Source organism: Rhodnius prolixus, unplaced genomic scaffold (assembly GCF_049639745.1).
Source record: "Rhodnius prolixus isolate KJV_2025 unplaced genomic scaffold, Rpr scaffold_6, whole genome shotgun sequence".
Classification (NCBI taxonomy): domain Eukaryota; kingdom Metazoa; phylum Arthropoda; class Insecta; order Hemiptera; family Reduviidae; genus Rhodnius; species Rhodnius prolixus.
In genome coordinates, this window is record NW_027411634.1 from 31,154,238 (window position 1) to 31,177,680 (window position 23,443).

General features: G+C 30.2%; 1 protein-coding gene across 34 annotated transcripts in view; it reads left to right on the forward strand.

Annotated features, from left to right (window-relative positions):
* The window catches only part of hts (adducin 1-like protein hts), a 107,848-nt gene that overhangs the window by 82,718 nt on the left and 1,687 nt on the right, over positions 1–23,443 (forward strand). For 3 of the 34 annotated variants that reach the window (XM_074139973.1, XM_074139968.1, XM_074139964.1), the window contains 17 exons: positions 470–656; positions 754–905; positions 2,573–2,803; positions 3,545–3,688; positions 4,026–4,124; positions 4,201–4,413; positions 4,522–4,658; positions 5,217–5,337; positions 9,422–9,466; positions 11,380–11,493; positions 11,572–11,667; positions 11,745–11,940; positions 12,993–13,100; positions 14,769–14,840; positions 15,515–15,577; positions 17,358–17,426; positions 17,573–20,574. In XM_074139973.1, the coding sequence (XP_073996074.1) occupies positions 470–656; positions 754–905; positions 2,573–2,803; positions 3,545–3,688; positions 4,026–4,124; positions 4,201–4,413; positions 4,522–4,658; positions 5,217–5,337; positions 9,422–9,466; positions 11,380–11,493; positions 11,572–11,667; positions 11,745–11,940; positions 12,993–13,100; positions 14,769–14,840; positions 15,515–15,577; positions 17,358–17,426; positions 17,573–20,505 (4,980 nt within the window). In that variant the 3' untranslated portion in view covers positions 20,506–20,574. Of the gene's footprint in view, positions 1–469; positions 657–753; positions 906–2,572; positions 2,804–3,544; positions 3,689–4,025; positions 4,125–4,200; positions 4,414–4,521; positions 4,659–5,216; positions 5,338–9,421; positions 9,467–11,379; positions 11,494–11,571; positions 11,668–11,744; positions 11,941–12,992; positions 13,101–14,768; positions 14,841–15,514; positions 15,578–17,357; positions 17,427–17,572; positions 20,575–20,869; positions 20,958–21,863; positions 21,938–23,443 lie in introns of those variants that run through there. The other 31 variants (XM_074139975.1, XM_074139966.1, XM_074139996.1 and 28 more) reach the window with 29 other exon arrangements.

A 23,443-nucleotide genomic window follows, 5' to 3' on the forward strand; every position in this document is an offset into this window, starting at 1 on the left:
GAAAGGAAAAATTGATTATGTTAGATAGTGCGCTATAACTAACTAGAATACACTTAATTTACGAAATGAGGTCATTGTACTTGTTCCAGTCAGAATTATATTATGTTCAGATAATAAGCGTGTGAATATGGCTCTTCTTGGGCGTTATTATTCATTTTCTTATTAAATTTAGGCATAAATATCATGTACGACTAAACACAGTTTAGTGTGATGCTAGAATTATTTAAGCTATATTAAATGTTTTAATTGTTTAAATATAAACAATTCAGCGAGGTCGAGGTAGTTCCAGCCATCTTTTATTACTTCCAACAAGCTTATGACTCCCCCGAAGTATAGAAATCCAAAGTTGGCAATAAATATGACTCCAAAACCACTTTTATTAATTTAAAATGTTAGGAAAAGTCTTAAATGAGACTTGCACATTTAATTTTTTTTTTTTTTTTAATAATTAACTTTCTTTTTTTTTTAGGATATGCGTGAAATGGAGAGAAGAAAGAGGGTAGAAATGATAATGAGTTCGAGACTGTTTCGAGAAGAACTCGAAAGGATCATCGAGTCACAAATGAAAGAAGGCGGTGGCCCAGCTGGTCTTCTACAACAAATCCAAGATATGGTTGGTGGAGCTGGAAGATTACATTCAGGTGCCATGTTTAAAAGTAAGTTATTGGGTATTTTTTGTTTTTTAATAATTATTATTAAATGTGAGTTTAATAAACGTTTTTTATAAAAATTTTCAAAAAATCCAATTTTCAGATTCAAATTGTGTGGTGCCAATAAATGATATAAGAGGAGTTGAAAGTATGGGTTATGCTAAAGGTGAAAAAATTCTCAGATGTAAACTGGCTTCAGTATTCCGATTAATGGATTTATACGGTTGGACACACGGAATAAACAACAATATTACCGTTAGTATAAGTTTGTTCCTGTACTATGGTTAAACAAAACTAGTTATTTACCTTTATAATCTAAATAAATAACACAAAAACCTCAGTTAGTTATTAATTCATGGATTTACATTGTATGAAAACGAAAGCAAGTTATATATAAGTTACCTCCAAGGATTTTCAACCACAAGTTAGTTAGCTTGAAGTTTGTGTGAGGTTCTAACCCAGACAAGCCATTGTATAACTTCTCTGCTAATGTTACACTTTAAGATTAAAATACTCGACAGTTCATTGTTTACACAATAAATTTTATTTACAAATTACACATTTGCACAGTATAAGAGAGCACAGGATAAAGTGGTTTTTTGTTTTTATTTTTATTGGTAACTCAACGTTTATTTTTTTCTGTAATCCAAAATTTCCGTTTAAAAAAAACTATAAATAAATATACCTCACTTTTTAATTGGGTTTATACTAGGTTGTCCATTGGTTCATTTGTTTCACAATAAGGTAGCTTTCATTTTATGAATAAAGATTGAGGAAATTATAAATAAAATGAACCAGTAATTAGAAATTAATAAATTAATAAAATCAAAATAATAAAAGTGAGATTTGACGCTTTTTATTTTTAAAAACTTTTAAAAAAAGGTAATTATCCAAAACAAATAAATCAAGAAATCAGGCAAAAGCGATTCCTCCAAAAAAAAAAATGCAATAAATCTTTAAAAAATAGACAAATAATAACTTTAAAAAAAATAAAATGAATAGTTAACAAATTTTTGTTAAACTATTTCTGCCCGAAATTTTTTGAAAATAGGATTATTTCAATTTGATTATTATTCCAATAAACTTAGGTTGGCTAGCCTTTCCCTGTTCGTTACAAATATTTTCCGTCATCTGGAAATGATCTGTGTAAAGCTTCAAAAAGTAAAATGGCGTATCAACTAACCGTAAACATTTAAAGTTCAAAAATATTAAATCTAAATTAAATGTATAGATGTTACTAACTTAAATAGAAAAATGACAAGTGTTTTTATACCTAACAGAAGTACTTAAGTGTACGTGCCGTAGGTGCAATGGGTGTAACTTTAAACCACGTTAAGGATGTGTTATTATATATACTTAACGTCTGTTGTCACTTTAAAACAATGGTTTTGTTCACTCATGTCTATCTTTTTGTTCTAACAAGCTGTGTATATCACTTATTGACTTATTATTTTGAGTAAGTGTTTTTTTTGGGAGGTACGTTTAAAGATAAAACAATACATTGATTGTAATGAAAAGATGTTTTTTTTTTGCTAAAAATAAATCAGAGCATCAGTAAAATCTGACAAATTTTGAAGGAAAAATGATTTCTAAAATCTAAATTTGGAAATGTTCAAAAATTTTCTTTCACGATCTTATAGCCGATCAAAAGAGGTGAGATGATCTAATCCTGCTCTGAAACGTATGTGGGTTTGTTTCACATTAAAATGATCATTATATAGAATCCAGGAAATCACAAGTTACAAGATTAAAGTCTAGATTAATATCTAGATGGCTCCCCCAATGCTGTAATGATTACAGTTCTGGTACCGCCCAATAATAGTTACTTCAGGCGCTAATGACCTTGGCTGTTGATGAGCCAAAAAAAATAATAACTTACTTCATACTCTCAAAAATAGTAATTGCTTTATTCTTTCTTACAGGCACGACTTAATCAAGAAGAAGAACATTTTATTGTTAATCCATATGGCATGATGTTCCACGAAGTTACGGCTTCCTCATTAGTGAAAGTTGATATGCAAGGCAATATAGTAGAGAGTGGTACTACAAATTTTGGAGTAAATACTGCTGGATTTCAGTTACACGCCGCTGTACACTCAGCCAGACCGGATATCAAATGTATTATTCATATTCATACTCCATCCGTACTTGCTGTAAGTACAATACACTTGTAATGCAATGTAGGAAATTAAAGCATAACTGAAATTCAAAATATATTTTTAGAATTGAACGAGTAATTGAAGAGCTTGGTGCAAAAAAGGAGTTATCTATAGTTTTTTAAAATTTTTAGTAGGGACAAAAGACTAAATATGCTTTAAGATGTATTCCTTATGTTGTGTCTGCTGTAAGGATTAGTTAATATATTGTGATGGGGTCATTTGGGGCTCAATTTGAACTTTCTAGGGCATTTTTTAAGCTTGCTATAAGCAAAAGTTATTTTGCAGCTAACTCTTTTTTGCACCAAAATCATAATTTTCAGTAAAACTTGAGTACATATTATGCACTTTAGTCAACAGATTTCTTGTTTTTGAGCTTTTAAGTGGCATTTTGTGTCTTGTCGAAGCGAATGTTAGAAAAATAATAATATCTACCTAATATAAACATTAAATAAACCTAATAAAAAAGGTCTGTTTGATTGATGGCGTCATCTTTTCTGTTTGGAGCAAAAGAAAGTTATCTGCAGTAGAAAACTCATTTTTGCTCCTAAATCTAACCTAGGTTAGAGAATAAGTAATAATAAACGAGTCTGCATAAAGACTCGTTTGTGCACCAAAAGATGTAGAATTGAACATACAATAGGGGGGCGCCACTAAACACATTTTCTGAAGAAAAAAAAAGTAGATAACTCCTTTTTGCACCAAGATCTTCAATTGTTATTATTCTTTTTTGTGTAGGTTTCTTCATTAAAATGTGGATTACTTCCAATATGTCAAGAATCAGCTGTAATTGGAGAAATTAGCCAGCATCCCTACCTTGGGCCAATTTCAGAACCAGAAGAAAAGGATAAAATTGCTCGTAATCTTGGTCCTATCAATAAGGTATTTAATCTAGCTAATACTTTTTAACTCCAAAGCCAATAGATAATAAAAGAAATAGATTAGTACTTTATCCTAAGGCTGATAATTTTATTCAGTCAAAAACCTCAACATTTTAAAATAATATTAAAGATTTAAATCCATTCAAAGTGCTCAGTTTGTAAGCGTTAAATTTTAAAATTCAATTTTAGAATAGTATACATAAAAATATAGGGTAATGAGTGAATGTTCTATGTTTAAATAAGTTCATCATTGAATTTGGGATTTAAAAAGTAGGAGAAAATTATTATTTTAAGTTTTCTAAATTTAGTTTTCTTATTTTGTGTGTTACGAACTCTAGGTAATGTTCCTGACGAACTATGGTGCAGTATGTTGTGGTGAAACTGTGGAGGAAGCTTTCTACAACGTGTATAATACAGTGCTGGCATGTGAAACACAGGTTAGTTCTTATAAAATTCAATTTTACTTTTATATTTATTACATTATAAATAATAAAATTTTAACCCTTTTACTAGGTGAAATTAATGCCACTCGGTGTCGATAATCTTTTACTTTTGACTGAAGAAAGTAGAAAACAGATGTACGATGCTGCTAGAAGGGCACCAGAAGGTACAGTAGTACAACAACTTGCTTCGGGACAACTTCCTACAGCACTTGAAAAAAAGGAAAAAAGGTGGAGGATTGGTGGAATGGAATTTGAGGCACTAATGAGGATGCTGGATAATGCTGTGAGTATCTTAAATCTTTGGGAAACAGAGCTCGTTTCCTGGCTAGAATACTACTTAAGATCGATTATATTTTATTATTTTTTACCAATATTTTGATTTTGTTAACAGGGCTTTAGAACTGGTTACATCTACAGAACTCCATTGGTGAAAGGTGAGCCACCAAGGCCTAGAAATGATGTAGAAGTTCCTCCGGCTGTATCTTCCCTTGGTTATCTTCTTGAAGAAGAAGAGATGTATAAGCAAGGGTATATTTCATATTTTTTCTTTCAACTTATTTAATTTTACCTTCAAGTCACATAAGACGCATTTAAATACTAAGAAACAATAAATTAATTAACTTTGAGTGGCAAAGTTGTGGCAGATATCTCTGATAAGATTTCTATGATATTGTATTATCATCAAAGACTATCAAGGATTAGGTACAACTCGATTTTTGTGTATTACGGCAATTTTGCCGTCCTTTTTTTTCTCCGCCTACCGAAACATCTTTTTGGTGTATAGACAGCAAAAACTACCAGAGCACCTTAAGTCTTTAGGAAGTAGATCTTGTTTCCAGTCTAGAAACTAGTTTACTAAATATTTTTACAAATATTTTGAATTTGATAACAGGGTTTTATAACTTAGTAACATTTACAGAACTCCACTGGAGAAAGGCTCGACTACAAGGCCTAGAAAACCGTTGACCTATCTTAAGAATTTTTGCTCCCAAAGTAGCATTAAACTTTCTCAGTAATGAGATCTAGTTAGATCTCATTCGCATAATCTAGCCAGTTTTCTTCTATCAAGCAAAAATTTGATTTCAGAAATTGGAAAAAAGGATTCTACAACAAGAATGATCGTACTAGGTGGTTAAATTCACCGAATGTTTATCAGAAAGTCGAGATATTGGAAACTGGGACACCAGATCCAAAGAAGATAACCAAGGTAGAGGTTATGACATTCAACAATAACAACTAATAATACATAAAAATTGTTTCATTGATTTTTTTTTTTTTGAAATTTTATTTTACATATCTATTTACAATTTTTAAATTCGGTAAATGTTTTATCATTAAATATATTCGTATTGCCTATTATATTCCTATTTATTAAGATAATATTCCAACATCATATTCGAAGATTTTTTGTTTTGCATTCTATATGTAATAAACGTGATTTTACAAATTTCCCTTCGTGAAAAAAACCGTGACGTTTACTCCCATTTAATTGAGAGCTTTAAAAAAATGTTTTTAATTTTTTTTTAAAAATAAATTAATTGCTTTGATTTTATGCCTTAATGCATTTAATAATCGGTGATTTGGTAATACATATATTGGTCTGATTATTTTATAAACTAGATTTTTTGGGACTTATTTAAGTTATGATAAATTTATTTTTCTTATTCTGTAATTTATCGTTGTTTCCTATTCCCTTTGTTTAGATCTGTACATTGCATTGATTTTAAGATTTATACTCAAAATCAGTTTAATTATAGACGTTACTAGAGATTAATTGCGGTGTTTGAGTTTGGGAAGGTGCTTTAAAACGGAAGTTATTTCACAATTCTAATTAAAATATATTAAATGAAATTAAGTAGACCACGGTCAACAACGCAGGCATCTAATTAGCAATATTATTTCCATAGTTTAGCAATCTAGATTATCTTTAACATTTAGATCCATAATTAGCAATATGGATCTCCATATTTTGATCAGAAAAAAGTCTCACTATTAAATATTTTTAGAAATCTCATTCTCCTTAAAATTGTACGTAATTAAAGGTGGTTTTAAACTCTCAAGCAATTAGTGGAGGATAATTTAACTAACAAAAAATAAAATCTTAAGGATACGATAACTTCTGTTGAATTTTTCAGAGGCACATTTCTTATCCATTAGCAATAGAGAGGACCAAGAACTATTTTTCACTTTTTTTTTGTTAGGAAGTTAATTACATATCCTTAAAATAAGAAGTTACTTTATTTAATCTCTGAAAAGCAATCAGTTTTTCCAATCTTTGTGTCATTGGCGTTCCACCGTGTAGCGTAAAATCATATTAATTCTTATCATGTAAAGCAATATTTAAGTGATCAGGTGCCTCAAATCGACATCGACAAGATAATCTCAAGTCAAGACTATGCCGACATTGCATAGGACACAGTATGAACATCCTTGATTTTTTAGATCTAAGGTTGAAGAAAGACATCGCTAATGATTGATCGGAAGCAGATTTTGAGGCAGTTTTTGGGATGCTGTTGCCTAATGCATACCTTCCAATCGTGTAACAAGTAGTTTTGTCTAAGCAAACTTTTACTAAAGTTCAAAGAAAAACTTCACAATTAATTTCAAGGTTATTTAAGCGGATAGTCCGACAAGTTAGATTTGACACCTGTGACTTATTGTTAAGCTCTTGCCCTCTGCTTACTTGAGGGCAACGTCACTTTTCTTTCCCCTTAAGAAGCCATAACTTGCCGCACAGAGGACATATTCGTGAAGTATTCCTTAGAGTAGGCCTTTGATATTCGCATGAAGGAAGAAGATATCCTTGAATGAAACTATTGAGAGACGATTTGAACTTTACAACGAAATATTCAAAAATATATTTAGTTAAAATATGGGGGATCCTATATCTTTGTTAGCGCATTTCTAAGAAGTTTTTTTGGGGCCGATTTCTTTGTAATTCTATTATGAGAAACCTCTCCTTTTTACGAAGTATACTCTAAGGTTACTCAAACTAAAGATTACATCGCAATCAGACGTATGTAAGACTCCTTTATCTCTCCTATGACCACTTACCCAGTGTTGGATGCCGAACTTACCAAAGAGGCCTCCCACTTCAATTTTTATTGGCAGTAGGAATCTCAAAATAAAAACCTAACTTAATCCCTTCTCTTACATGAAATCACTGTAGTCCACGTAATGAAAAGAAATCTTGGACATGGTGAGTGTCAGTAAACGTCCTTCCAAAGTTAATTAAACTAAATTAGTTATAAAACTTGGAAAACAAAATTAATAACCTCCTCGTACCCTCTTCCCCCAAGCAGAGTTAGTTTTGTGCAATCTACCGGTGACATATTGAATTTTAATAATTCCATATATTTTTACTTGAGCTAACATCGATTTTTTTTGCATTCACAATAATTTGTGAATATTTGGTTACCTGTTGGGAATATTTTTGCATATTGTCGTGAGATTTTATAAAAACCACTCTTAATATGGGATCTAGTCTTGAGAATTGCCATTCATTTTCTTAAAAAAAAAAGAAATAAAATAGTCTTATATACAGTTTTTTAAATAAACTATTAAAAATTAAATAGAATATGCTATATTATATTTGCTCATTATAATGGGGCTTTCATATATGTTTCTTCAAGTAGAGTCTTTTTCTTAATTTCTAAACTTATGTACAAAAAATTTAGCACAAAACTTGTTATTGTCTGTTGTGCAATATATATAGTTAATACTTGTTAAAATAATAACATTCCGTACAATGTTCAAAAATAAAATATAAATGTTATAATAATATTTTCATGAAATCTCATATGATATTTTAGATATTAGGTTTAAAGAAGTAAATAAGATATTCGATATATCCAATGTTATTTGCATGCAATATTTTTCAAAAATGGCATGCTTTGTTAGCCAAACATTATATCTATTAAAAAAAAAAAAAAAAAAAAAAAATTATAATTGTAATCTTTGTGTGAGCAATAAAATTTTTAAAGCTTCTAGGGTTTAATTGAGTGTTTTCCTTTTTTTAAAAAAAATAAAGTTAACAGCCAAGTTATTTTCTTTGAGTTCGTGTGGATAAATAATGAAATTAATAGGCTTGGATATTCCTAATCTTCATTTCGTACCCTTTGTTTGAACCTTAAATTTTTTGTCCGCCATTTAATATTTTTTCTGTGATAATTTTATAAATGTTGCATGTTTTATTTACGTATTTTTATTTAATGCTCTACATAATTTTCCCTTTCACTTTTTGTATTTTTTTAAAATAAATTTCATGTTACATCACACAAATCACTTTTAAGTTAATAAATTTTATTTATTTTAATATAAACAAAGTAATAGACAATTTCAAGCATGTTATACAGTAGTTTTATGGTCATATTTACTTGTTTTATATTTTGCAGATATATTTTTTATAATTTACAAGTCTTACTTAAACTACTTCATTTATGTAGAAATTAATCACCTTTCTGAAAGCGAATACTTCCCATTACTTAGTATGTGCAGTTGGACTTTAGATAACAATGTCACAATGTAAAGGTATTAGAGACATAAAATTCGTAAGTCACCCTTAGTTTATGTTCAATCACAACTATTTGGTTTCATTATTCCAAAATAATTAGGAATTTCTTGAATTTAATTTATTTACTAACTGTTGCTTTACTTTAATTTACTTTTGCGTAGTTAGATTGCGGTACATAAATTTTGAATTCTACCTAGTTTGTTAGTTTTTAAAAATATCTTTAAAATTATACTAATTTTTCTCTTATCTAAAACTGAACAGTGTTTTGTTTGCCTCCTTTCAATCTTAGTTTTTTTCTGAATAATTAGTCATTTGTAATATTAGAGAATACATTATTCATTACTAAAATCTCTATTAATAATTTATTTATTTTAGCAGATTTATTTATTTTATAGATTTTTAATGTCAAAGATCATAAATCCTTTAAATCGCTAAGCTAAACTAAACATAGAAAGACTTGGAAATCGAAATAGTTTCTGATATAACCTAGCACTTCTGGATCTAGCTTACCATTTTTGATTAATTATTTTTTATTTTTATTATGTATGAATTTTATAATTTCGGTAAGAGAAGAATGCACGGTATTGTCTCACCGTAACCTCCCTCATTAATACTTATAACACTCAGTGAAGGTTTCTATGGAGGCTTAATGCAGTTTTGTAACTAAGTAGCTTTGATTAACGTAGGAAAGTATTCGTTTTCTCGGTGAGATTATTTTAGTAGTGGTAGCAACAGTTTTTGGTTTTCGAGTGATGTAATGTTATGTTTGATGTTTTAGTGGGTGGACGCAAATGCTGACGAGGTAATACAGATGGATAAAAATTTAAGTTTTTTATTTTTTATTATGTAGATTTAAGAAACATAGTCATATATATATAATAAATGGAGCATGGGTCATTTAAACGAACATTCTAGTATCATTTTGTATAAGTTTACGTAAATCTACTACCATTTACTTTCAATGCACTTTTCTTTAAATTATTTAATCACCTCAGTTTCAGGCATGTTTCATAATGACTTTCATGAATTTAATGGAATATTAATTCGTTAAATAAGGAAAATTATAAAGTCTTTTAAACGTTACTAGCTGTTCTGTATTCCTTTTAAATTACTATCCTAATTTGCACTATATTTTTCCACATTTCATTTTGTTTACACAATTATTTTTAGTTAACTTCTTTTTGTGTAAATAACTATTCGTTTAATAGAGGCGCGATCATTTGTGATGTCAACATAAATGTTTATTGCACTTTGTGAATTAATTGCATTCTATGTGGTTTATCATTAAACTTATTTTATTTCAATTTTAATAGTAAGATACTTCAAAATAAATAGTGGTAAGCTATCTACTACCTAGCCATTAGTCTTTTCTTTATTTTAAATACTAAATGTAAAAACTATTTAGAAATTTATTTCCACTCCCAGTTTTTTAAAAGCTGCATAAGGGTGGTCTGCAGATTTTTTCTATGGAGTAACAAGGACCTTGCAGTATTCGAGATAGTAGTTACTATCTATTATAATTTTTATTGACATTTAACATTCAGTCGAATGCAAGTCTTTTATTTGCTTTTTAGAAGCGTCTAGCTTCTAAGTCTTTTTCACACCATCAAGTTTTCCATACGGTTTCCCACCTCAGCTTTTCCTGCTCTGAGTCAATTCTTATGAACCGAAGTCTTTCAAACTCTTTGGCTTTTTCTTAAAAACGAAAATTGCAATGTGTAGGAAAGCTTTATTCTGTCAGCTGAGTTTTCCAAATTATTTTACAGTGAGTGTTAGTATTCACCTCATGCATGAATATAAAAAATGTGATTAGTAAGTTAATAGTGTTGACTACTCACACAAAATGCTTTCAAGATCCCAGTAAAGTGACTAGTTGGCCTGTGTGCTTTTCTAAGAATATTCTCGAATATTTATTGATAATCCTAAAGTCATATTTTCCCAATAAACGTATATTTGAGAACAATTTTCAAGAAATATTTTTGTGCAGTAGTATTTTAGTATTATTTCCATGTTCGTTATTTAAATTTAGCTCAAAATAGTAAATAATTGATTATACTCAAAAGATGTCATCTTCTTGATATAATTTAAATGAAGCTATTTTTTTTTAACAATTACCTTATTAATTCGCTTTTAAGCCTGCTTATTAATAATTATTCCTACATTTTTTGCACTGAATACTAAATAACCTAATTTTGCTTATAATTTGCCTGTGTCTAAAAATGCTTAGCCTTTTCTTTAACTTTCATTTTAAATGTATATATATAATATTATTTGGGCTTCTGATTATAAAGTAATAAATTCTGAGTTTCTAATGCCTAGTGATTTTTTTTTTTTTAGCAATATGAATACATTTGTAGTATTGCACTACAATTAAATTTGGTTCAAAGATAATTCTTTGATTCAGTATTCTGGAATATCCAAGAACAATTTGATAGAAACTCAATGAAAAAACTTGTGCCTGTTGTTCGACCCATTACCTTTCTGTTCTTAGTCACTTCAATAATATATTATTATCTTATTATATTTTATCTTAATACTGCATCACAGGCAAAACCATACCGGATGGGACCTGAGTTTTTAAATTGCATTAATATAATGTTTTGGGTAGAGTAACAGGCACATTGTTTTTTTGTTTACTTTTGTTTTTGCTAACAAAAAAGTTTTTGAAACATTAAAAAAAAGAAAAAAATTTACAAAAATAATGAGGTCCCCTAAGGTATTTGGTTTTGTCTGTAGTGGGTAGCTGACGGGTCACCAACTCATACGAGCACACCAGTCAAGATTGATGGGGCATTGCAGTTTGTACCTAAGAATACTAATCCAAAGGAGTTCAAGAAATTACAACAACAGGTAAATAATACACAGTAATAATAATCGTTTTTTTTAATTTTTCGTTAATTCTTGTTATGATAAAAGAAATCTTTGTAGATTAAAGAAAATAGACGTGCAGATAAGATAACATCAGGGCCTCAGTCTCATATTCTTGACGAGGGTGTCTCCTGGGATGAAGCCAAGAAACTACAAGTACGTTTATTGTGAATTAATTTAGTTTAAAGTCATTAAAAATTATTTCTTTTGTAATCCTTTATTTTACTTTATAGGATGCTAACATAAGCATGACTGGTGACCAAGTGATCATGGTTGGTACCGCTTCTAAAGGAATCATCCAGAGAGGTTTCCAACATAATGCAACTGTCTACAAAACTCCATATGCTAAGAATCCATTTGATTATGTATCAGATCAAGAGCTTGAAGATTACAAGAAGGTTGTAATTAGAAAGCAGAAAGGGGACTACTGTAAGTTGTTTTCTTATTACTGGTTTATTTTCTAAATTATTAAAATTTTTTTAGTCGAAATCGGCTCGCGTAGCATATTTACGGAATCCTTCAGTTGCAGGGGCATCTTGAAAGTCACCATTTCAGTATTTTTGAGTTTTACAATTGTTGATCCAAGATCGCTATTTTTTAAGTAATTTATAACTTCTGATTCTGAAAATATTCATAGATCAGTCACTTATTTAAAAGTAAAACAATCGCCTATTTTTCAGGCGGGGCTTAACGTCCAACTACCAATTAGGTGTCGTGAGCGGAGGCGACTAGCAAACACACTTTACTGTACATTTCCTTCATTAACCATTAAATAAAATCAAAGTCCTAAGACCGGGAATGGAACCCAGTACCACAATACATATTAGCTTCGCAGGTCTCGCCACTAATCGCTCGGCTACCTCTGTCACTTATTTATAAAACATGAAATGGTATTATGAAACAAGCACGTAAAACGTTCTGATTGAATTGTATCCATGTTCAACTGAAATTCATTTAACTTTTTAAACTTTCTCTTTTGTCCCGCCTAAACAGTGTTGGGCATTGGCAATTCATTTTTAAGGATTCCTAGAAAGCTTGTTTCTTTTCCCTCAATTCATCTCTTTTATCGTTAGTGCATCCTTAGCTCCTTCTTTCCATTTCATTCTGGACCTTTTCCTTTCTTTCCTGCCGTCCAGTCCGGCGTTTATCCAGCTCTTGAAGTTTGACTGAGGAATCACTCTCTATTCTAATCACCTCAGATAGTTTTCAGAGGATGATTTGACGTCGGGATTTACACTGATTACTATATTACATGCTCTCCTAGTTTGTCTTTCTCTTACTTTCACTTTTCAGATTATTGAATTTCTGAGATGTTAGATGGTTAAAGTTCAATTTATGTTCGTAATTAATACAATTAATGCTTTACTGTCTAAATTAAATTGTAGTTAATATATATTTAAATTTTAATGTCTAATTTTATTTATTAATTAATTATTTTGAAAATGATTTTTTTTTAATATCGTTAAATGTTTTGATTATAGACGACGAAGATCAAAGCGAAAGTGAGCCGTTGTCATCGTCAGCAGCATTACCTCCTTCGGGAGTCATCAAATCACCACCTTCAGAGACTGAGGATGACAGTCGAACTGGTAAACATCTTTTACTGATTAATAATACTGGATGTTTGGCCGTCTTTACGATATAAGTTGTAATTGTTGGCTGGGGCCAAAGAATTACAACATTTCTTTTTAACATTTCGACGTTTTGGACATCTCTGGTGGCCTTCTTAAGAAACTGCGAATTAAGTTTTTAAAATTGAGATTGAGTTACGATAAAAATATGTAGCAGTAATTGTACATTATACGAATCCTAAGAAATAGAGTGTTGCGAGGTATGGAAAGCTATTACGAAGACTGAGGTAATATAAAACATAAGTACAATTTATTTAAATACATACAAAACTACAATTTAAAACGCTAAATAGATAAAAAAAAAAATAAATAAATAAAAAAGCCTAGAAATCATACTAAAAAGGTAAAGCAGGTTAGGAAAGGAAAAACTATTGAAATTAGAGATTGCTTAAGGTAACAGAAAAGGTTATTGTTCAAGGATAACCCTTTCTTTTTAGAAATTAATGGGAAGATTGGTGTGGATAGACTTTCTTTCAATTACTGCAACATATTTTTAACAGCTCAATTACAAGTTAAAAACTTCATTTGCATTTCCAAAGTAAGAATACTGGATGTCGAAACGTCAAACTTTCAAAAAGAAAATTTGTAGTCGTGGGCTCCAAATTTATAATGAACTTTTTTGTTATTCTGAATTAGGATGAAGAAAAAATTCTTCTTGTTATGACAGCTTGTTAAATACAAGATTGTTTAGATCGTTTTTAAGAAAGAAGAATTAGTAGATTCTTCTTTTCTATGGTTGGCAATTTAGAGAAAGAATTAGGAAGAGGCCCAAGAACGCGGTGCTTTTATTTTTGTTTATTGGAATCGTATTGCTCGCTGTCCAGATGTTAGCACTGCATCTAGAAGGCTTCAGGCTACAGTTTCCTTGGATTTTTTTGTCAGTTTAGGGTACCACGGATATGATTTTTTTCTCATTTAGCGATAAAATTCTATGGGCACATATTTATTGCCTGTTACTTACATTCAGGTTGTTTACATAATATCTATGGATGGTGGGATCTACAGTTAGTAAGAAGGGGATTGGTTTTAAGTCCACCGGTACAACCATCGTATTCTGAAAATATAGTTTAGAGATATTTGGTTAATGTAATGTTTTCCGTTTCCAGAACCATCCCATGAGGGATTTTCTGCAAAAATAGTATAAAATTAAAGATGAGTTTGTCAATAATTCAACTGGCTTAATAATTTCGTTGGCTTCGCCCAAATTCTACTTTTGCGGTTGCAGGATTTCTACCAAAACGTTTGATCTGTAACGACAATAAGTGGAAAATCAACTAGACACTTTCTGAAACTTCTTGTTTTTGAAATATTCTGTTCACACAACGAAAACAAACATATTATATATATGTGTAAGTGTGTAAGCAGATATATACTTATATATTAAAATTGTCTGGTAGGACAGTTGTATTAGATCGTTGAAAACTGCATGAAAAAATGGAAGGTTGAAAAACACTTAACTTAGAAAAGTCTTATTAATGTAGATCTAAGAAACACCCATTCATGTCAAACAAGCTGCTAAGAAGTAACCCAACCTTCTGTTTTATGGCCTACAAATTTTAATGCACTTAATAAGATCTTTGACGTCTTTCTTATGTATAGATTTCTAATTACAAATATTTTTTACAGAACCGAGAGTTTTACGAATAGAGACAAAAACAGTTCCAGTACCAAGTCAGGCAGAAGTTGTTTTGAGTGATGGTATGCAAATCTCTTTTAATATTTATTTATAACGTGTGATTTTATTACTAAATATGTGTGTTCATATGTTTAAATTGGTCCATGCGTTACTTGCTAATACCCATATCTTGCCATATGGACGTAATATGTTGAACCCTTAGTTATACTCGTATTCCTACCTTATTTATTTAGCAATGTAACGATGTGACTTTATAAAAAAAAAAAATCTTGAATTAATATTTTTGCGAAGAAAACATTTAGTATTACACATTTACACGTTATATTATTTACAAGAAACAAACAGTAACACTAGAGTAGCCTCTCTTTGTCTGTCTCATGTATATCTCAAGTAAAGCATTTTCCTGCTAGCAGTATGGAAATTTTGAGGCTGTAAGTATTTCGTGTATAAAAGCACAACTAAATGAAAAATTGTAGTTGGGCAACTTTCGTAAAATTTTGAAATCCTGTAATTATTATTTTATTTAAATATGTGAAACTATTTGTGCATCATTTATGAAAGATTAGCAATAAACATTAAAAACAATGTGTGCATGCCATATATACAAAATCATTATTTAACTGCGCTTTACAACAGACTTTTTTTTTTACCAATTTGAAGTATCTAACACAGTTTTAGTTCATTTTTGTTTTGCTTGGAATTATTTTTGCATTATCATCTTTGCATGTTATTTCAGTAGATGATTATCCATCCCTGCATGTTGAGAGATCTAAATCTCAAAGATATCCACCAAATAAAGGTGAGTTCTATAAAAATCTCGCTATGTTTTTTATATATGAATATTTGTTCCATATTAATTGTCATGTAGTTCTTTGGAATTGTAGAAATGTAAATACAAGTAAATAATTAGAAATTATAGAATGACAGAAACTAAATATTATGTCTTTTATTTGTTTTAAATGTGGTATTAATTTGTTTTAAGATTTTTCTGTTATTTATTGGCAGAATTAGTGTACATATTTTTGAAAATATATTTTTGTATAATTTTAAAATTTAAGACATCGCGATAGTTTGATAGGTTGTGTTGTAGTACTGTGTTTAATTCCGATTCCACTACTGATTTTGTTTTGTTTTAAAAGTTTAAATAGGTGCAAATAATTCTTATTAAGGGAGGTTACATCGTCCTAGAAAACCGATTAATAGATGTCGTGTTTTGTAAGAAATTCATTATTTAACTTTTTTAAAATTTCATTCGTACTGCTTACATTTAAAATTAAACCCGTATAACATGTCATTTAAAATAAAAATTTTATTTTAAAAAAATGCGTGACGAAGAATGCTAGTTTATTTCTTTTATTTCCACACGTGTCGGAAAAAAGTTTGTAAAATACTTTTAATTGAAAGGAGTCGTTACATTCACGGTGCATTATTCTTATCAATTGAGTTGTTTCATCACAAATTCGAGCGTTCGGATTGCTTAATGTAAGTGACAAATGACTACAGGTACTACTGTTCATTACTAGGAGGTAAAAACTGTGGTTTTTCTTCGCCGTTTAAATAGAAGTAAAGTGCAGAATATTTATATTCGTACAACCTTGGAGCTTTATTGGTCTTAGTCCTTGAGGAAGCTTCCTTCCTATGGAATAATGAACCCCTATAATCATGTTTCATCAGCTTACTAGTTATGAATCGTTTGAGCAGTTCTGTTTCGTCATTACCTTCCCTCAGCCACTCCTAGCTAAAAAGTCATTCATTCGTCCCTATCTTTGTTCTAAACTTTTCTCTATTCGAAAGTTTCTAATTTAATAAGTTTTTTCTTGAAGGCTTGATTGCAACAAAGGCTTAATTACAAACTGTCTCTAGGGATTCGCTCTTAAAAAGCTAATATCAATTAATGAAATATTTTTCTAAACAAATGAAAATTTTTCTTATAATCTTAGTGTAACAGTGTGAAAAGTTTATTTTCCAGATTTATTGAAGATGATAACTCTAGCTTCGATAAGATAGATAGCTTTCGGAGTAAGCGTATTCTGTTTTCATTTATTTTCTTCATTTTGCTAAAGTTGAGGAATTTAATTCTGTGAACAGAACTTTGTAGATAAAATAAGCTCTGCTGTCTCTTTAAAAAAATCTTATTTAAACAAAAACTGTAATGGTTTAAATTGTGTACCCTCTTTCTTCCGAAGATGAGAATTATAATAAATGCCTTTATTTAATCCACCATAAGCAGGGTAAAGAATCAAAGCGATATATTGTAGGTATCATGATAGTGTTCATGGTAACACAGCAAACGTGACATTATTACTAAGTTTTAGGGATGCCATAGTTTTGGCACCAAAGATTAATTAAAAATATTGGCAAGGAATAAGTAATTTGCAATGAATATGAAATTTAAAGGAAGGAATTAGCTTAGTAGTTAGCGTAATGGATTCCCATGCGAAGATTCCGGGTTCGAATTTAACTGTTGGCCCGAATATTTTTTCTTCATGCATGCTTTAAATGTCTTATTTTTATTTAATCTTTTTCTTTATTAATGTTATATATAAATATTAAAAATGCATGTTAAACTTGCATGGTAGTTGCAGAAAAGGATGCAATGAAGAGGAGCGCATCACTGGAGAGGCCAAAGACCAAACCAGTGATCACAGGTAAATTAATAGTCGCAGACAGACAGAGTGGTGGCGGAAGTGCCTATGTAATAATACTGCATGTTCTTTTATTTTTATATTGTTCTTTTATTTTTTTTTTTTTTTTGTAAATAAACAGGGTGTTTTGAATTTATATATTTGTATAGATGGTCGTGGTAATTCAAGCCCTGTAGGAGTGGTGAAGGCAAGAATTTTAACCCTAGAACAGCTGTCCAAAGAGAAATCTACAAAACCAACAGTCCAAAAAAATCCTCCTGCTAAAGTAAAAACACGTACTACAAGTACACAAACAATGCTTAGGATGTATATAGAAGAAGATACAACAGATTATAGATCTGATCGTGTAGGCAGTACAATGATGTTGCCTTCCATCATACCTTCTGTAAATACTGAACCTAATGTAAAAAAAACAGCGACCAATACGTCTAGCCATCAGATAGAAACTGAACGGAGAAAATCTCTTATGTTTGAAGTACACAGAGAACTATCTGTCAAATTTCAAAATAAAACTATCCTCAAAGAAAATGAGAATCTTGATTTTGGTAAGGAGGAATATGCTAGTTGTGTTGTGTACAGTTTGCCTAACAAAACAACTTCAGTGCAGAAGGAACAGATTTGTACAACTGACTTTACATCCGATGATAGCACATGTAGCTCTTCTTTTTCTACTTTGGGAGTGGAAGATGCTAATAATAAAGACGAATCAAATTCTATTAGATCGTATGTAGGAGAAGATTACCAAGTAGGAGAAAATATGGGCTCATTAGATCATTTTTCTTGTAACAATTCAGGTGATAGTTTAGTATCTTCTGATAACGCAGAAGACAATATTGTGGAATGTGAAGATATAAAAAACTCTCAAATTGTGCAGGACTGTTCAGAAATAAAACTAGCTAAAGAACTTTGCAATAATGTTACAGTGCGTAAACAAAATAAATTAAAAAACATTATTTCCGAGGAGAACACTGAAGAAATAAGATGTTTGCTGGAAGATTTACTAATGAAAGTATGTATGATGGAAAAAGAAACAAGTGCAGTTAAAGATGATGACCCGCTTCATCATTCGTCATCAATTTCTCTATTACCTCCAGATTCTCATTCTTCTCCATTGACACCAGCTTGTTTAGATTCGGGATATGAAGCGGATACCGACCGCACCTTAATACATAATGGTACAGCTCTTTTTGCCCGTTTTAATATTGATTACACGGTCACAGATTTAGATGAACCTTCTCCTTTACCTCCCCGACGAAAGCTAGATTCATTAGATGAATTCAATGTTATGGAAAGTGCTGCAAATTGTGTAAAAGCCACTGATTCTGTCCAATTACCAAGGCCATCTAGAAGTTATTCTTTCGAGTACAAAGAACAGCATGGTTTTCATCATTCAGATATGAATACTCCAAAATGTGATGATTGCAATGAAAATAAATCTTTAAGTCAGAGTAAATCTGAAGAAGATAGTACGAAATCTTACTGCATTGCTCCCCAAGTAATTTATTTGCAAAATGGTCTAAATCAGGTGATAGCTTTCAAACGTACAACATTGGATTCAGATTCAGTGATTTGTGAATGCAATCAGAATTTAAAAAAGAAAATATCGAAATATTTAACTAATGAAAGGAATGATCGAATTAGTGAAAGTGGTGATTCTTCTTCATCTAGTACCAAAATTGTTGAAGACAACAAAGAACAAAGTATCTCTTCAACATCTATTAGCAGGACTTCAGTTAATTCTCCAGTGAAAGTTTCGATAAATAAGCAAACATTGCAACTTATTGCTAATAGAATATCCCAAAAAATGTCTGCTTTAGAAGAAGCACGTGATAATGATAGTACTGTTCAGCCTGGTTTTATCGATCAAAATTGTAATATTTATTCTGTAAATGATAACCAAGTCTCTACAGAAAATATTTACAGCCACATGACTAATGGAATTGGAGAAGAGTTTACAAACTACTGTGAACATTCTGAATGCCAGAGATACGAAGATAATCCTTCATTTTTCAATTATAACTGTACTTTCCCAAATAAAGACGCCCAAGTTGATCCTACATCTTACAGTTCTTTAAAAAACCCTGCGGACTTGAATAATGTGAGCTTTTTTAATGGCATGCTATATAATAATTTTGTATCAGACCCACAAGAATCTATTTATGCATTAACACCTCAAGAGCCTTTATTTGTAGCACAGTCTAAAGAATCTTTATATTCAATAGAATCTCAAAGGTCAGGTAATGGTGGTTACACGTCAAATGACCATGGACCAGTTTATCATGATTGTGAACAAACGCACAGTTCATATATTCAAAATTATCCAGCAGTTCAAGAATCCTTGTGTGATGCTGGGCAGCAAGAATATTTCACTGGGACTGGACAAGAATCAATATATAATCAAGAGGAACTAATGCCTTATTATCCTCAGCAATATTTTGTAGTTCAAGAAGGTGCTAAATTCAATGGTGTTCCTCCTGTAAATATACATGATCTACAAGAGAGGGAAAATCAAGAATACCAAGAAAATGAAGAGAAAGAATCAAGTGGAAATTACGATCACAATAGTTTAGATCCGAACTACAATTGTACACATTATTCACAACATATGCATGAAACATATTCAAATATTCTGGAAAATAAGATGAATCATAATTCACAAAATCTAGGGGATTACTATCAAAATTGTACTGCTAATGGGCAAATTCAAGTCATACCACAACAATGTTATAACCATTACAGTCAAATGGATAATTATGAAAATTTGCCAACTGCTTTTCAGTATAATCCGTATGAAGCTGACGGCTATTTACCAGAAGTGGGATTTCAACCCAATCACGCTATATACTTAAACATTATAAATTCACAAAATCATCCAAATGCATATTTAAATGGGGAACATGAAAATGCGTTTATAGAATATGATAATGGTTGCCAAAGAGCGATTAACGATGTTGAATTAGATCAGACTTATAGTATGAATTATATGTATGATTATGCTTGTGAAAATGAAGCGGTTACATCCTTCGGTGTAAATAATAACTGTCTGTACACTATTTATGAAAGTAACGAACTTACTGATTGATAACCGTATAAATTGGGTTCCTTGTTTTTATCATAACGTTGCAAATAAATAGTTACTATTTGTTTTTAATAGTTAATATTTTTTTCTAATATAATTTAATTTTCGTTCATTGTCTATGGTATTGCTTTCTTTATTAATTTTTATCGTAGATTTATTCTGGTAAATACCAAAAATTAAAACTAGTCTTGTTTTAAACTGTAGTATTTTTTAAAAAAATAATTGTTTTTTTTTACTAATTTTTATAAAAATAAACCTTTTAGTAAAGTGTACAGTTGTGATTTGTTATGTTTACCCTTAGTGCACTGATTTTAATCAATCTCAAGAAACCATTAACCACTGCTTTTGCTCTTTTTTTTATGACAAGTAATTGATTTGTGGCTTTGCTTGGCTGCCTAGCTTATTTCCCTTCATGGATAATCCTTACCTTATCCAGAAAATGCACCAATTTCAAGGTAAAAGGTATTTAAGTTTTTTCTTTTATATTTAGGTTTTTTTCCTATGTTTTGTTACTTTTATTTTAAATTTTTTAAACAAATCTCTCTCCTTTTATCTTAAATTCCAGAGGTGGTATTATGTATGTATCTTTTGTTTATTGTTTTTTTTAACACGTTTCCTTGGCTTTGTTACAGTTTTATTGTAGTAATAACAGATTAATGCTGTGTATCATCTCAACAGTTCGATAAGTTACCGTTGTTGAGGTCTGTGAGTTATTTATTTTAGGAGTTAGTACACCAGGTCATGGCACCACAGGTTGTCATGAAAGTGAAAATGGGGGACTGTACGCAGCTTCTTTTAGTTGCCTATTAAGACAGGCAGCTTACTTGACCTGATTTTGGGTCTCTGTAACTATTTCCTTTATTTATTTCTATTTTTTTGGCCTTCTGTACGTACAAATTGGCCACTGTTTTCTTTTCTTGGATGTTTGAGTTTGTAAAGACAATTCAAAGATATTTTTGAACAGAAAACATTTTAAAAATTATAATAGACTAAGTTCATTCCTTTTCCTACTTTTTATTTCGTCTTCCTAAAGAAACAGTTTTGAAGAGGATTAAGTTTAATTGTAACTTATTTTTAAATATTGGGAATTAGCGAAATTAGTCTCCTTCCTTTATTTTCAGAACTTGGTATCTTGGTATGACGTGCCAACCAACTTGATGGGAAACGTGTTAAATTTATATGCATAATTATGTTTATTTCTAAAACTGCACTCCCAAAAATCTTCATTTTTCCCTTCACCTACAATTTATTACACATGGTTGAATTAAAGAAAATTAAGAATAAACTCCGAAATGCATGAATATCACAAAAAAGAAGTGTAATTTCCCTTTCCTATTGTTACATTAATATTACTTTTACAGGTGAGAATACCTATAACGGTGACCATTCTGATGCTCACCAAAGTACTTTCTCCCATAGCAGCAAAGAGGTGAGTGTAAGTACAATTTTTCTAATTTATACCCTAGTTTTACTTTAAATTCGTTTGGTTGACATGGCCCTTGGACTTATTGTCTTTTGTGTTTATTTTTGAGCATGTTCTTCCTACAATGTAATGTTCTATATTATTGTTTAAAATAGCGTTTAGTGTTTTAAGAAAAAAGCATTAACAATAACCTCTCAGAGCCATGGCATCCTAAACGTTTTTTCCATTTTGTTTAAAAATTATTGTTTAATGTTAACCTCATTCTGTTTTTATGTTAGTGATTCAAAATACATTGCTCATGTGGATATTATTTCTGAGGAAATCTCAAAAATGTTTTGTTCAGTATGTAATAATTTGTGAACACAGTAGTATGATATTCGAACTGTGTATTATAAATTTTTCCTGTGATTATTTATTACAAACAAATGAATGTAAACAATTCTAATTTTGAGAATTTCCTTCGGAATTCTATCTCATCTTTAAATGAGAAAATAAAAACAAAAACAATTAGGTTTTTAAAATTTTTTGGTATATTTCCAGGAATTAAATTTGTCTAATAAATGGCTATATTATATTTAATGTTGAATGAATTAAATCACCTGATTGTATTTTTAAGGGATATGTTCAGTAGACTAGGAGGACAGCTGAAGCTCAATAGACTTCTATATTCTCTCAGATAGTTCGCCTTAGATCTACTAGTTATTAGTCAGGTTTTATAAATAAAATGCATATTCTAAAAAGCTTCATTAGGTATTTCAATTTTTTTTTTTTTTTACAAATTTTGGTATTCATTCGATGGCCAAGTAAACTGATTCAAAGAATCGATTCAACTTTAGTTGGATTAATGCCAGACAAGTTTCAGGAAGATAACATTTAAGAACTTTTAAAGGAGTTTAGGTAACATATGTTCCAAAAGATTGTGAAGGAGTCAAAACATTATTAACGTGGTGGCATTCGATAATACATTATTGTGTTGATATTAGTTGTCATTGAGATATTTGCAAATTGACTAGGAATCATTAAAGAAATTCATTGTATATTGCTAAAGAGTCCATTTTAAATAATTAATGATAAAAAAAAAGTATTTCAAGAAGCTTTTAATCTAAATGCAGTCTTAAGAAGAATGAAAATTGAGAACTCGAATGGTGGAAGACTTGGATATAGTAACATTACTTTCTTTATTTTTGCTTTTTTTGACTCACTTAATTTTTTAGTTTCTTTGACGAAACATTTGTAGTATTATAGTGCACTATTAAAACTGTAATGTCAAACTTTGAAATGTCAATTACAAATTACACTTAATCGTTATAAGTTTAGATTAGCTAACTAGAAGATTTTTCACTTTGTGCAAATGTGTCTAATTTGGGCATTTCAAACTTTGAACGTTATTGATATCATTTGGACTTATTATATTGAGACTTACCGTTTGGTAAAGCTGCTTTGAAGGATTTTTCAAGTTGATCAGAATTAATTTGTCTTGTTTTTTTTTCTACGAAATTTAATAAATAGTAATTTAAA